The sequence below is a fragment of the Periplaneta americana genome, chromosome 3 (genome assembly GCF_040183065.1).
Source record: "Periplaneta americana isolate PAMFEO1 chromosome 3, P.americana_PAMFEO1_priV1, whole genome shotgun sequence".
NCBI classification, from domain to species: domain Eukaryota; kingdom Metazoa; phylum Arthropoda; class Insecta; order Blattodea; family Blattidae; genus Periplaneta; species Periplaneta americana.
In genome coordinates, this window is record NC_091119.1 from 37,148,891 (window position 1) to 37,166,022 (window position 17,132).

A 17,132-nucleotide genomic window follows, 5' to 3' on the forward strand; every position below is an offset into this window, starting at 1 on the left:
TCCGGCTACATCAAAGGTACAGACGCGAAGTGTCCATTCTTTATAATCCCTATTCGCTGGAGCTACCCTCTATCAGGAGGCCTTTGCCCTTCAAGGGACACATTAGGCTAGTATTATTATTATTATTATTATTATTATTATTATTATTATTATTATTATTATTATTATTATTATGAAACTCCGGGTTCTCTAAAAGCCATTTGTAAATAAGTAAGACTGTTTTATCACAAATACCCGCTCCTGTACTCCATGTTCATAACCTTGTATTACGCTGATCGTCCTCTAGATTGAATTAATTCCTCATTCTGCAGAGTCTAATGAGTCTCATAATCAAAAGCATGACAAACAACAGGTACAGACTTACTGTAGAAATGCAATGGATAATGAGACAGAGTGCCAACGGAAGTCTTAATGCAGGAGGCAATCAAAATCGAACTTTCTACTGAAAGTTCGATTTTGATTGCCTCCTGCCTCCTGGGGTGTTCAGAGCACAAAGGAATCAAGTCCATTTTTGGTCAATTGGGAAATATTTCGTCTGTACATACCTTAGATGATGTGGACATATTGCAGGAACTCAAAATGGATCCTATAGTTAATTTTGTTCAACAATATCGACTTCAGTGGAAAAAACATGTCGAAAGGATGGATCGCACTAGATGGCCTAAACAAATTCTTACTTATGTACCAAGAGGAAAGAGGAAATTGGGAAGACCACGAAAGCGCTGGCATGAGACCGTAACAGATCCTGTAGGGTCTAATACGTGAGGGATATGATGATGATGATGATGATGATGATGATGATGATGATGATGATGATGATGATGATGATGATGATACCTTAGATGAGGCTACTTTATAGCATAAAAGATATGTCCTCACAATCTTTGCAATAGTGCAGATGTTTAAAATCACACTCACCTTTAATGGATTATTAACTATACCCATACATAAAGACTTTAAGTCTAATTTTCTGAAAAAGTTTATTTTTGTGACTTGATTCCCTTGTGCTCTGAACGCCCCAAATGTAGACAAGACAAAATTTATATAAGATAGAAGTTCATTAAAGACTGGAAATTTAGAATTTGAAAAGGTCCATCCAAAATTCCTTTTGCTGCAACTAAAGTGTACTGTTATAAAACAATAATTCAGCAAGACATTTTGTACAAAAAGATGGACTCTAAAGTAGACCGAAAACAAACTAATAGCACAGTCTACTATATATATATATATATATATATATATATATATATATATATATATATATATATATATATATATATATGTATATATATATATATGTGTATATATATATATATATATATATATATATATATATATATATATATAGTCACGAAGCTCAATACGTAGTAAATATGCATCCATAGATAGTTGCTAACCACTAGGATCGCTACTATCGCCTCATTACAGACAATGCGAAATAGTACCTGCACAGTCTATTGTTCCTAGTACCCGCATAAACTCAAGCTTTGTGAATGTATATACAGTACTATACTGTGCTAATAGTTCTTTAAAACAAAGTACTGTGTGGCATTTTTGGGCCAGTTAACGAGGATGACATATGAAGAATAAGAAAAATACAGAGATTAGAATTTTATTTCTGGAAACAGATATAGTCCTAATTGCAAATAACAAAAATAAAAGACTCCGTTAGTTGGGACATGTGTTGAGGAGAGAAGATGCTTCCTTATTAAAATTGCATTGCAGAAAAACCCCACTGAACGTAGATCATTTGGCAGACTTAAATTGAGGTGGAAAGGTCAAGTTCGCTGGACCTAGATCGCGTAAGGGGAACTGAAGTACACGGCAGAACAGAATGGAGGAAGCTTACGAATGAGGCCAAAAACCTGATATTTGAAGATCTATGGAATTAAGTAGCTAATGGGCTAAAGTAGGTTATATGAATATGTATAAAGCAGTGGGCAGCATGTCTCACTACGAAACTAGGCGTTCCGAATCCTGGTTGGAACAAGTAGTCCAGTTGGAGTTTCTCCTCAACCAATTCGAAGCAAATGCTGAGACATTTTTGGTGTTGTGTTCTCGGACTCATTTCGCCACCATTAATTTCAACCTCATTTATCATTATTCAGTAATTTCAGGTCAACAAAATGATAGAGTAGGACGTAATACCGTTGACATGGATTCAGATTGCATCGTTCTGAGGAAGTTACAGAACTCTCGAGTGGACTGAGAGGCATTAAACTTGGACTTCATCGGAACCGAGTGTTATGTAAGCCGAATCGATTCTTTGCACTAAATAGTGAATCACGATATTTAGGCCTATAGCAACGCAGTCCTACGAACTTCAGTCATCCCTACGGTAGCAGCGGTAAACATATTACGCCTCGGGCTGCGGTGAGTGCCTTCGAGACCCTCCTCCGTGATCCCGCGCCGTAGCGTCGTGGTCTAAGGACTCTAAAGGTAAGCGTTCGTATCGCACTCCTCGTACGAATCGCACAACTGCAGTGCATTCACTGTAACGGCTCCATCTCATCGCCTCATCGGATTCCACTATCAGCTGTTTAAAACATGACGTCGTACGATATTGACATTGCTGAAAACAGAGGAGTTGAGGTTAGGTCTATTAATTACGTCTGTTAGCGAATAAGAATTTGTAATTGCTTCATGCGTCTTAATTGAAGAGAAAGAAACGAAAGAAATATTGGTTACATAATATATTTGCAAGAAATGACTTGATTACTGTAATGGGAACGCCTCAAATTATATAATTCTTCGCAATTTTCTACACACGAAATAAGTTTTCCGTCTGGCATTTTGACGCGACACTGAACATGGCACAACATAATAGTAACAGTTGACCAACTAAATTGATTTATTAAAGAAGGCCATGATCGCACTCATCGGAAAAGTTGCCCATCCGAGAAACGTGGACGGATTTGCCGGTAGTGAACGTGGTTACATAACAATTACAGCAAAGATAGTCTTTTTCCGATCCGTGCGATTCGTCCGATGCGTGCGATATGATGTAGTGAACGCTTACCTTAAAGCCTTGGATTTTTCTTATTTTTTTTAACCGACGCATGCGAGTTTTCAGAAAAATCAAGGCTTTAGGCATCATACTTAGGACTCACGTTACGGAATACGCTGGTTCGAGTTCTAATGGGAAGGAATTTTCTCATGAAATATCAGCCAGTGAATGGGATCGGTGCTCACTTAGCATTGTGAAGCTACGAGAGATAGCGAAGTCCGGTTAAGAAAACCAGCTACAACGGCTGGGAGAATCATTGTGCCAACCATACGATATCTCCGTTCTGGGTGGATGATCGTTCACCTCTACTGAAGCATGTGGACTTGAGGCCAGCAGTCGGCTGGTCGGTCTTGGCTCTTTATGGGCTGTCGTGCCACGGATTATTATTATTATTATTATTATTATTATTATTATTATTATTATTATCATCAACTGCTACTACTACTATTACCATCCGTTAATAACTTAAAGAAGGAGCTGCGCTGTAATCAAGAAGGCTATAATAATACAGGTGAACCGTAAGTAATGCCATTAATTTCAGGGAGTTATTTTTTTTAGATATTTCAAACCAAAAATTTTAATGCAATGTTGATCGTTTTTGTTTCGCTTTCGAGATAAAAATTGTTTTATATGGAACGTGTTTTGGGAAGACTATTGATTTAATTCCCAAATATGTTCAGTCATTTTAAGCGAGCAATGCATTATGATAATAAATTATTGAAAGAATTTTAGTTTTGTCCTTTAAATGTGTAGAAATTTGATCCGAACAAATATAACGTTTTAAAATTCCTTTTCAGAACGAAGAGTTTCTCGTTAGCCACAATTTTCATAATGCACCAATACTCTTTAGGTCTTAGACTACGCCGTACTTAATCATTAATACTTTTATTAGTTAAATGTATGAACTTTTAAAACATTGGAAAGGTATTTACGAGTAAATATGTTGAGACCGGGCCCTCGTCTTATGGAAAAATAATTTACCGGACCGCGTTCTCTCAAAAGTTGAGAACCATTGTCCTAAACAACAACAATTTTGCAGTGATGATATTCAAGAAGTCTAACAACCAGTTCTCTGATGTGTAAACATATGCGGTATATCTATATGGTAATGCAAATACTTACTTACTTACAAATGGCTTTTAAAGAACCTCTTTCAAATTTAGCGGTTCTTTCACAGAGAACAGTTGCTTGCAAAGAGAATTGGATCAAAGGTAAATTATGAGTTGAAAATGTTACAAATTCATAGTCAATATTAAAATGTATATAAAATACAACATTGAAAACATATTATGTTCTATAAATATTAAATATTTATTTGTTTCTCACTTTGGAAGTTTAATTAATTAAATTAGTAGAGAGATATTTTATTTCTTTGATTCGTGTAGACAACCCTGCTCCCATCATTCTCAGTTCCTTTTTCATACTTCCGTTCTTTTGTACGGCATATGTGTTTTGGTGAAATAAGGTGTGTATAGAGGAATGTATTGTAAATATTACAAAGTTACTTTGCATGTATGAATCCAAATTGCTTGTTACTGCTGAAGTAAAAAGTATTTTCTTTTATATTCATTGGTCACATAATAATAATAACGTCTATTTTCAACGATGATGATAGATATTGTCATGTGCTCGCATAGATAGTTGTTGGCTGTTTTAGGTTAACTTTGTTATGTAGGGAATTAAATCATTAATTTCAGATAGTGTTATAGTTTAAATTGGTATTTTCAGATAATGTTACAGCTTATATTGGTATAAAGAGTGAATTTTTTTTGGAGTTCTTGTGATTTAATTTGTACTGAATGTTTTGTGTAGTTAATAGCCGAATACAATGGCGGATGCAGAAAAGCCAGCGAAGGCTAAAGTGGAGAAGAAACCCAAGGAAAAGAAGGAGAAGGCACCTAAAGAGAAACCAACAGAACGGCCCCCATTGAAAAAACGTCCCAAGAAGCGCCATGGTCGTCTCTACGCGAAAGCTGTTTTTACTGGTTACAAGAGAGGTTTAAGAAACCAACACGAGAACACAGCCCTGTTGAAGGTTGAGGGTTGCACCAAGAAACCAGACAGCTGGTTTTATGTTGGAAAACGCTGTGTATATGTATACAAGGTATATGTGATCATTTTCGGTTAAACAAATAGGCCTATAATGGCTAAACTAGCGCTGAGGTAGTTTCTTATACACCTTGCATATACGAATCTATAACAGGTTAGGTTGGTTAGTTTAGACATTTATTATGCTTTGCATTTACGATCAACTGCATCTCTACAATCCTTTTCCCCGATTTTCACTTCCGAAATCACGAAACTACCTCAGCGTTAGTTTTACCATAATTTATCTATTCTGTAGATATTTATAGTCCTATTTATATAATTTCGTGTAAATATTAATTTGAGAAAAATTCGTTCCGGCACCGGGAATCTAACCCGGGATATTCAGCTCTGCGCGCTGAGTGCTCTTTTCATCTGAGCTATGCCGGGACACGATCCAAGGTGCCGGCCGAACTCTCCTCCTACCTGCATTTTTAAGACATTCAAGCCATGTATGCAGAAGCGCATATTTAAATGACTTTATGGCCATTTTCGACAACAGTTTATGAATACTGTTCGCATCGATATATACATATAGCTTATTCACATGTGTGGTCTCGCCATCCTCATTGAATAATCAATGGCTATAAATAGTCATTCTGTAAATATGCAGAGCTGAGAGGTGCCGGAACGAATTTTTCTCAAATATATTCACAGAACGTAAGTCTTGTAGCAGCAAACTGTTAATTAAAAGCATTACATTGAACCGAACCAGAGTATTTTAAGGTTAAAATTTAGCAGAATTGTTTTATTCCTAGTAGGATTTCGAGATTCTGTTCAGAATTTGGTTGGCAATGCTGGTCTCTCCTCATTTTCCTTACCTCTCGAAGAAAATGAGGGCTAGAGACTGGACAGCTGTACTGTACTACTGGTAATAGAAATTCTCTCTCATCACCTTTACATTCCTCTCCACACGATTATTAGCTTTAGTTAACTAGGATACCTATGGTATGTATCACAATGGAAAATAAATATTCTCTTACGAAACTGTTTCCTTGTAAATTTAAAGGAAACTTTTCCTAGCATACTTTACATTAAAAACATTGCTTTGAGCAATGTTTCTCTGTTGCTAACAATATGGGATCATTCCCCCCCCCCCCATCACTTTGACATTGCTTCAATTTATGTATGATATGGACTCCAGTGCAGTGATAATCTTGAGGCTGGTATTTTAATAACGATTTTATGTGTTTCATTGTCTAAATATGGACATTTTTTTCGTTAGGCTAAGAATAGGACACCTGTCCCTGGAAATACAAGAAAGAAGACAAAAGTTCGCGCTATTTGGGGAAAGGTGACAAGACCTCACGGGACCTCAGGAGCTGTCCGCGCCAAGTTCAAAACAAATCTTCCTGCAAAGGCAATGGGACAGCGCATCAGAATTGTGAGTTACTTTACAGAAACTAAAGAACTAATGACATTATCTAAAAGACTGGTATAGCGTTCGGTTTCCGCATCGCTTACACACTATTATGAATTGTGCATTCGGCACCTCAAAACCTCGTAAAGAGCGTAGCTGCACCAGTCTTTCAGATTTTCCCGATGTCCACTCTGAGTCTTCCAATAAGCTGCTCCCTTGATGGTGATCTAAGTTGTTTAAAAAACAGTGTATACTGAGGATCATGTAAGAGTAATTCCTAAAAGATTAATTTAGTCGTCTTTTCAGTGTTGCCAACTAATACTAGATACCACCAAAAGGATAAAATCACACAATGCCATGTAGCCCTACTATAATAATAATAATAATAATAATAATAATAATAATAATAATAATAATATAATATTAAAAATAACGATGTCTTGCTTATTTACGACATCTCATCTTTATGTTGGGGAGGTGTTTTCTAAAAGGTTCAATAATTTGTAAAAGAGTATATTTTTCTTCTGGACCTCTTGCACATTATGTTAGTAACTAGTAGATTAGTGTATGGGCTATTCCATATGAAATCGAACAGTAAAAAACCTCGCATTTTTTTTATACTCTAATTTTTTCCCTATTTATACAAGGTGCTGAGGAGAGTGCATTTGCAAAAATATACTATCGAAAGTCAAACGGTTTTCGTATTGTTGAGCGACAAATTTAGCGTATTTTAGAAAAACAAGCCTCTTTCAGCGCTCAGAACTCTGGAACCATTTACTGCAGAACATTGAACGGGAGCTCATTTTGAAGCTGATATTTGATAGGTTATGATTTTTTATTTTTATTATATACAGAGAGACAGATAATCTGATTTTACTTACTTTGAGGCTTTTTGCCCATTTGTAAAAATGTAAAAAAAAATTGAGAAAAAACCTTGCATTATTAAGAGGGATTCGGCATTGTTTGCTTAATGTCACGGCAATAAGTTTCGAGGGTATTAAATAAATTATATTCACACACCTAGACTTGAAAAGCGCAACACAGCAAGCACTGGCCGAGAGATGAAGATAAGCTTTGGGCGTCATTTTACTCCTGTGTTTATGAAAACCCAGCTATGCGCTACTAGACGAAACATCACGTGTTTATGTCTACTGGCCTTGCTTGCCTAGGCTAGCTCCCGCCTCACAGTCAGCTGGTTGGCTCACACACGTACTATTTATTTTCTTTATTTGATTTTTCAATACTTTCTAGTAACATTGCACCAGTAAAAAATACGTGTTTATTTGTACTTTCAATGCAAAATCTAACCATATATTTTAAAAATATTTTTTCGTGGGCAAAGGTGTCTTAATTAAGAAAAATCTAAATTTCTCCATTTCCATCAAAAGTAAGAAAAACTGTTTACTTGTCAATATAAACTTTAACTTCTCAGCATCAAAATAAACCATGATTTTGATCATTGGGTGAAAGGCTTTTGGAGCCACAACAGTTTAAAGTTGCTAATTTTATGAAAATACGATGAATTAAAATATTTTAAATTTAAACACTATGAAGTTCTGATGCCTCAAACTTTGCACAAAGCATTGTATCATAGTTGTCTACGGACAGAAAAAGTTTCATTGTATTTGAAAATTGCAATGTCAATTTTCTCTATATTTTGGTCGATTTGAGATGGAATAGCCCATATGATCTAATATTAAAATGTATTTTGTCTGACAACATGAAATTCATTGCTTTGATTAAACAGTTCACGAATCACGAGACCTAACCTAAAAATATATTTTGTTTGATCACTTGAAATGATTAGTATGAATCCTGAAAACGAATGCCACTTTGAAATGTATGCTTTAGAATATGTACTCCATTACTGTAATAAGAGTGTAAACACGAAAGAAGTTAATTAAAATGTGAAATGGTATTTCTATCGATTACTCAAGGGCATGTATCACACGAAATATGTTATATTTATTTACACTTGGCCTACCTGACTCTAATCTCGAAATTGTAACCACAACACAAAGCAACACATACAATAAGTATTATGTGTTAATATTAATACCGGTACTGATATTAATTAATTATTAATATGTTCAAATTTCACTAGCTTCCAGTAATGGCCTCAGAAATCTAGAACAATTTGAATTTTCAGAATTTAAACTACTGACAACTTGTGTCACTGCTGCCAATATAACAGTTATAAAAATCACTACCAGTTGTATTTCTCAGTACCTGCAAACTAGAAAATCACCATAATCCACTAGCTTATGTAGTAATGGGGAAAAATGGTTAGATTTCACCCTTAGGGTATTAAGTAACATTTAGATCTTACTAGTTTCTTGGTCATTTATTCCATACATCAATAAAATTCTTTCAAATTGAATTTTTTCTTTGTAATATGATCCATCAATTGTTTCGTTTGGGGGGATGACATGTAAGTTTGTCTTGCTGTAGCAAGGTATCCCAACACAAGAGCAACCATAATTTTCAACAGAAATTTGAGGGCTTTCGGTCCTGATATGTCTGTAATGCCGGTTGGGTTTGGGATTTGATTCCACTAGACTGTCATTTGCGTGTGCTCACTTCTTGTGTTCTGGAATGTCATGTGTGAATTAAGAATCAGTCAAGCTTTTACAAAATATTTGTTTACCTTCAGTATTCTTTGGCAGCTGGATAGCTCAGTTAAGAGCAACTGGTTATGGACTGGAAAGTCCGGGATTCGATCCCGGGTGGTGACGGGATTTTCTCGTGACCAAACTTTCAGAACAGCTCCGAGGTTCACTCAGCCTCCTATCAAATTGAGTACTGGGTCTATCCCAGGAACAAAAAACTGTCAGAGTATAGTGCCAACCACACCACCTCATTCTAATGCCGAGGTCAAAAAATGCATGGAGCACTACCTTCATGCCCCCCATGTGCCTTGTGGCATAAATAGCTGGCAACTGACTTGAGCCGAGCATAGTAACGGAATGCTCATAGTGAGCAAATGTTACAAAGCGAGCATTCATGTGCATTGCGAATGCTCACTTTGAATGCTCGGCTCAGAAGTGCTCCATATTTCATTTCTGTGTGAGATGTCAGATGCGAGTGCTGCTTTCATTGTTACGGGATGGTGTTATTTGCAAGGGAAGAAGAAAAATCAGAAATGTTGGTGGCAAGCGAATGTATATACAGGCATAGGCATGTTAATGATGCATTGAATTTATTAAATATTTTGAACAATCAAGAAATCTGTGGTTAATATAAATATTCATTAGAATATTTTCTACAGATTTCGAGTACTTGATGTAATTGATCCAAGAGTTACAAAAGAAGACACTGCATTCATTTTCATAAAAATTTGTTATATAGGAGAGAATTGATTAATTTTCTCTAAAAACCACCTCATATAAAAGGGTAGTTCCTCTTACATAAATGTAGTGAGAGTTTTTACAGAAAAATAGATTCTGCCTGTAACTTCTGTGGAAAATTTTATAAAAATCCGTTAGATAGTAGAGAATTCGTTAATTTTGTCTAAATGCAACCCTGTAAAGGGGTAGCTTCTCTTATGGAAACTAAATCAGAGTTTGTACACAAAAAATATAGCTTATGCTACCTGTAACCCCTGTACAGAGTTCAATACAAATCTGTTACATAGAAGAGAAGTTGTTAATTCTGTCTAAATGCATCCCTGGAAAGGGGTAGCTTCTCTTATAGAAACTATATCAGTTTAATACAAATCTGTGACATAGAAGTTGTTAATTTTGTATAAATGCACCCTTGTAAAGGGGTAGCTTCTCTTATAGAAACTGTAACAGTTTAATACAAATCTGTTACATAGGAGAGAAGTTAATTTTGTCTAAATGCACCCCTGTAAAGGGGTAGCTTCTCTTATAGAAACTATATCAGTTTAATACAAATCTGTGACATAGAAGTTGTTAATTTTGTATAAATGCACCCCTGTAAAGGGGTAGCTTCTCTTATAGAAACTGTAACAGTTTAATACAAATCTGTGACATAGAAGTTGTTAATTTTGTATAAATGCACCCCTGTAAAGGGGTAGCTTCTCTTATAGAAACTGTAACAGTTTAATACAAATCTGTTACATAGGAGAGAAGTTAATTTTGTATAAATGCACCCCAGTAAAGGGGTAGCTTCTCTTATAGAAACTGTAACAGTTTAATACAAATCTGTTACATAGGAGAGAAGTTAATTTTGTCTAAATGCACCCTGTAAAGGGGTAGCTTCTCTTTTAGAAACTATATCAGTTTAATACAAATCTGTGACATAGAAGTTGTTAATTTTGTATAAATGCACCCCTGTAAAGGGGTAGCTTCTCTTATAGAAACTGTAACAGTTTAATACAAATCTGTTACATAGGAGAGAAGTTAATTTTGTATAAATGCACCCCTGTAAAGGGGTAGCTTCTCTTATAGAAACTATATCAGTTTAATACAAATCTGTGACATAGAAGTTGTTAATTTTGTATAAATGCACCCCTGTAAAGGGGTAGCTTCTCTTATAGAAACTGTAACAGTTTAATACAAATCTGTTACATAGGAGAGAAGTTAATTTTGTATAAATGCACCCCTGTAAAGGGGTAGCTTCTCTTATAGAAACTATATCAGTTTAATACAAATCTGTGATATAGAAGTTGTTAATTTTGTATAAATGCACCCCTGTAAAGGGGTAGCTTCTCTTATAGAAACTGTAACAGTTTAATACAAATCTGTTACATAGGAGAGAAGTTAATTTTGTATAAATGCACCCCTGTAAAGGGGTAGCTTCTCTTATAGAAACTATATCAGTTTAATACAAATCTGTGATATAGAAGTTGTTAATTTTGTATAAATGCACCCCTGTAAAGGGGTAGCTTCTCTTATAGAAACTGTAACAGTTTAATACAAATCTGTTACATAGGAGAGAAGTTAATTTTGTATAAATGCACCCCTGTAAAGGGGTAGCTTCTCTCATAGAAACTATATCAGTTTAATACAAATCTGTGACATAGAAGTTGTTAATTTTGTATAAATGCACCCCTGTAAAGGGGTAGCTTCTCTTATAGAAACTGTAACAGTTTAATACAAATCTGTTACATAGGAGAGAAGTTAATTTTGTATAAATGCACCCCTGTAAAGGGGTAGCTTCTCTTATAGAAACTATATCAGTTTAATACAAATCTGTGACATAGAAGTTGTTAATTTTGTATAAATGCACCCTTGTAAAGGGGTAGCTTCTCTTATAGAAACTGTAACAGTTTAATACAAATCTGTTACATAGGAGAGAAGTTAATTTTGTCTAAATGCACCCCTGTAAAGGGGTAGCTTCTCTTACAGAAACCATATCAGTTTAATACAAATCTGTGACATAGAAGTTGTTAATTTTGTATAAATGCACCCCTGTAAAGGGGTAGCTTCTCTTATAGAAACTGTAACAGTTTAATACAAATCTGTTACATAGGAGAGAAGTTAATTTTGTCTAAATGCACCCTGTAAAGGGGTAGCTTCTCTTATAGAAACTGTAACAGTTTAATACAAATCTGTTACATAGGAGAGAAGTTAATTTTGTCTAAATGCACCCTGTAAAGGGGTAGTTTCTCTTTTAGAAACTATAGCAGTTTAATACAAATCTGTTACATAGGAGAGAAGTTAATTTTGTCTAAATGCACCCTGTAAAGGGGTAGCTTCTCTTTTAGAAACTATAGCAGTTTAATACAAATCTGTTACATAGGAGAGAAGTTAATTTTGTCTAAATGCACCCTGTAAAGGGGTAGCTTCTCTTTTAGAAACTATAGCAGTTTAATACAAATCTGTTACATAGGAGAGAAGTTAATTTTGTCTAAATGCACCCTGTAAAGGGGTAGCTTCTCTTATAGAAACTATATCGGTTTAATACAAATCTGTGACATAGAAGTTGTTAATTTTGTATAAATGCACCCCTGTAAAGGGGTAGCTTCTCTTATAGAAACTGTAACAGTTTAATACAAATCTGTTACATAGGAGAGAAGTTAATTTTGTCTAAATGCACCCTGTAAAGGGGTAGCTTCTCTTTTAGAAACTATATCAGTTTAATACAAATCTGTGACATAGAAGTTGTTAATTTTGTATAAATGCACCCCTGTAAAGGGGTAGCTTCTCTTATAGAAACTGTAACAGTTTAATACAAATCTGTTACATAGGAGAGAAGTTAATTTTGTATAAATGCACCCCTGTAAAGGGGTAGCTTCTCTTATAGAAACTATATCAGTTTAATACAAATCTGTGACATAGAAGTTGTTAATTTTGTATAAATGCACCCCTGTAAAGGGGTAGCTTCTCTTATAGAAACTGTAACAGTTTAATACAAATCTGTTACATAGGAGAGAAGTTAATTTTGTATAAATGCACCCCTGTAAAGGGGTAGCTTCTCTTATAGAAACTATATCAGTTTAATACAAATCTGTGATATAGAAGTTGTTAATTTTGTATAAATGCACCCCTGTAAAGGGGTAGCTTCTCTTATAGAAACTGTAACAGTTTAATACAAATCTGTTACATAGGAGAGAAGTTAATTTTGTATAAATGCACCCCTGTAAAGGGGTAGCTTCTCTTATAGAAACTATATCAGTTTAATACAAATCTGTGATATAGAAGTTGTTAATTTTGTATAAATGCACCCCTGTAAAGGGGTAGCTTCTCTTATAGAAACTGTAACAGTTTAATACAAATCTGTTACATAGGAGAGAAGTTAATTTTGTATAAATGCACCCCTGTAAAGGGGTAGCTTCTCTCATAGAAACTATATCAGTTTAATACAAATCTGTGACATAGAAGTTGTTAATTTTGTATAAATGCACCCCTGTAAAGGGGTAGCTTCTCTTATAGAAACTGTAACAGTTTAATACAAATCTGTTACATAGGAGAGAAGTTAATTTTGTATAAATGCACCCCTGTAAAGGGGTAGCTTCTCTTATAGAAACTATATCAGTTTAATACAAATCTGTGACATAGAAGTTGTTAATTTTGTATAAATGCACCCTTGTAAAGGGGTAGCTTCTCTTATAGAAAATGTAACAGTTTAATACAAATCTGTTACATAGGAGAGAAGTTAATTTTGTCTAAATGCACCCCTGTAAAGGGGTAGCTTCTCTTACAGAAACCATATCAGTTTAATACAAATCTGTGACATAGAAGTTGTTAATTTTGTATAAATGCACCCCTGTAAAGGGGTAGCTTCTCTTATAGAAACTGTAACAGTTTAATACAAATCTGTTACATAGGAGAGAAGTTAATTTTGTCTAAATGCACCCTGTAAAGGGGTAGCTTCTCTTATAGAAACTGTAACAGTTTAATACAAATCTGTTACATAGGAGAGAAGTTAATTTTGTCTAAATGCACCCTGTAAAGGGGTAGTTTCTCTTTTAGAAACTATAGCAGTTTAATACAAATCTGTTACATAGGAGAGAAGTTAATTTTGTCTGAATGCACCCTGTAAAGGGGTAGCTTCTCTTTTAGAAACTATAGCAGTTTAATACAAATCTGTTACATAGGAGAGAAGTTAATTTTGTCTAAATGCACCCTGTAAAGGGGTAGCTTCTCTTTTAGAAACTATAGCAGTTTAATACAAATCTGTTACATAGGAGAGAAGTTAATTTTGTCTAAATGCACCCTGTAAAGGGGTAGCTTCTCTTATAGAAACTATATCAGTTTAATACAAATCTGTGACATAGAAGTTGTTAATTTTGTATAAATGCACCCCTGTAAAGGGGTAGCTTCTCTTATAGAAACTGTAACAGTTTAATACAAATCTGTTACATAGGAGAGAAGTTAATTTTGTATAAATGCACCCCTGTAAAGGGGTAGCTTCTCTTATAGAAACTATATCAGTTTAATACAAATCTGTGACATAGAAGTTGTTAATTTTGTATAAATGCACCCCTGTAAAGGGGTAGCTTCTCTTATAGAAACTGTAACAGTTTAATACAAATCTGTTACATAGGAGAGAAGTTAATTTTGTATAAATGCACCCCTGTAAAGGGGTAGCTTCTCTTATAGAAACTATATCAGTTTAATACAAATCTGTGACATAGAAGTTGTTAATTTTGTATAAATGCACCCCTGTAAAGGGGTAGCTTCTCTTATAGAAACTGTAACAGTTTAATACAAATCTGTTACATAGGAGAGAAGTTAATTTTGTATAAATGCACCCCTGTAAAGGGGTAGCTTCTCTCATAGAAACTATATCAGTTTAATACAAATCTGTGATATAGAAGTTGTTAATTTTGTATAAATGCACCCCTGTAAAGGGGTAGCTTCTCTTATAGAAACTGTAACAGTTTAATACAAATCTGTTACATAGGAGAGAAGTTAATTTTGTATAAATGCACCCCTGTAAAGGGGTAGCTTCTCTTATAGAAACTATATCAGTTTAATACAAATCTGTGACATAGAAGTTGTTAATTTTGTATAAATGCACCCCTGTAAAGGGGTAGCTTCTCTTATAGAAACTGTAACAGTTTAATACAAATCTGTTACATAGGAGAGAAGTTAATTTTGTATAAATGCACCCCTGTAAAGGGGTAGCTTCTCTCATAGAAACTATATCAGTTTAATACAAATCTGTGACATAGAAGTTGTTAATTTTGTATAAATGCACCCCTGTAAAGGGGTAGCTTCTCTTATAGAAACTGTAACAGTTTAATACAAATCTGTTACATAGGAGAGAAGTTAATTTTGTATAAATGCACCCCTGTAAACGGGTAGCTTCTCTCATAGAAACTATATCAGTTTAATACAAATCTGTGACATAGAAGTTGTTAATTTTGTATAAATGCACCCCTGTAAAGGGGTAGCTTCTCTTATAGAAACTGTAACAGTTTAATACAAATCTGTTACATAGGAGAGAAGTTAATTTTGTCTAAATGCACCCTGTAAAGGGGTAGCTGCTCTTATAGAAACCATATCAGTTTAATACAAATCTGTGACATAGAAGTTGTTAATTTTGTATAAATGCACCCCTGTAAAGGGGTAGCTTCTCTTATAGAAAGTATATCAGTTTAATACAAATCTGTGACATAGAAGTTGTTAATTTTGTATAAATGCACCCCTGTAAAGGGGTAGCTTCTCTTATAGAAACCATATCAGTTTAATACAAATCTGTGACATAGAAGTTGTTAATTTTGTATAAATGCACCCCTGTAAAGGGGTAGCTTCTCTTATAGAAACTGTAACAGTTTAATACAAATCTGTTACATAGGAGAGAAGTTAATTTTGTCTAAATGCACCCTGTAAAGGGGTAGCTTCTCTTTTAGAAACTATAGCAGTTTAATACAAATCTGTTATATAGAAGAGAAGTTATTAATTTTGTCTGGTTAGATTTGCGTTCTGATCCGCTGTGCGTCTGTGTGATGCAACTGTGCTTGTGCAGCTCACTTACCTGTACTGTAATACAGTGGAACTTTGATGCATCGTTTCCGTTATCGTCGTTTTCCCGCCTTTTTTTGTTCGCTTTTTTTTTTTTTTGTCCCGGAAATAGTTTCATATAAATAACGTTATTTTTTCCCATTTCCATTGTTAAAGTATCGTTTTATCAAATCGATCGTCGAGAAATGACGGTCCCAATGCTATATTTTCCCGCATGGATAGTTTACTTTTAATTTGAAAGAGCGATCTTTTTGCTCTCCATTATTATCTTCAAGCAAGAGGATGCAGAAGATTGTGATCCGGAGACTGTATCAAACTTCGTGGAGAAATGTAAAATGTATTACACCACCATGATACATGACGTGATTTGTCATCTTAGTGCAGCATGTGAACTCTCCACATACGTTAATGCAGAAATTAGTTACTACATATGTGATCTGTGCTATGAAGAAAGGTACTAGATTCTGAAAAGAAATGCAATTTTATAGTAACTTATTGATTAATCATATTTTTCCACACAAGAACAATGAGGAGGTGTATAAACACTTGATACAGTATTATGGAATATATTACGCAGTTGTCTTCAATTGTTCTCTGCATATAACTCAAGTCATGTAGCAGCAAACTAGAATAATTAAAAACATTACATTGAACCAGACCAGAATGTTTTAAGGTTAAAATTGAAGCAAAATAATTTCGTTCGAGGTTTTGTTCAGAACTTCAAAATGCCACAGGTTGGCAATGCTCGTTTTACTTCTCATTCCTCTTCCCTCGCGAAAGTCTCTGTTTTCTGTCTCTGAATTCGCAACTTGCAAAAAGATCACTTAAATACTGAACTTGTAATAGCTTTCACAACATTTCAGATCTCATTGTATTTTCTGTTATGGACGTTCAAAATGTTAATTGAGAAAAAATATTAATTATAAATAAGAGATCATCCAAGTATTCAAGAAGTTAAAAAGAATAGGGTTTAAATGCAAGAAATTTGCTTTTAGAAAGGACCACGTTTAATGTAGTTAACAACTATTGTTAATTCCAAATTTCGAGATCTGTGTCAACTCACCGAGTGTATTCACTATAACTTCTGTTCGTCCTGGTAAAAGCTACATGGACTCATATTTTGTTCTTTTCTGTTTCAGATGTTGTATCCATCCCGAATTTGAATTTTCCATCAGAAATAATCGAGAAAATGTTGTTTGGGCTGTGTACAATATAAAAATAAATTTTCTTCATTGGTAATTTGTTACTTTATTATACAATAACATGTGTTTAGACCATAGATGTCCAATTGTAACTCGTACGA

The 17,132-nt window shown here is 34.5% G+C and overlaps 1 protein-coding gene across 1 annotated transcript; it reads left to right on the forward strand.

Annotated features, from left to right (window-relative positions):
• The first annotated feature begins 4,387 nt into the window (after positions 1–4,387).
• Positions 4,388–17,068, forward strand: RpL35A (ribosomal protein L35A). Its single transcript, XM_069820322.1, has 4 exons — positions 4,388–4,472; positions 4,820–5,111; positions 6,318–6,476; positions 16,969–17,068. Exons 2-4 carry the CDS (start codon positions 4,836–4,838, stop codon positions 16,990–16,992), a joined length of 459 nt encoding a protein of 152 aa, XP_069676423.1. The 5' UTR covers positions 4,388–4,472; positions 4,820–4,835; the 3' UTR covers positions 16,993–17,068.
• Positions 17,069–17,132: the final 64 nt, after the last annotated feature.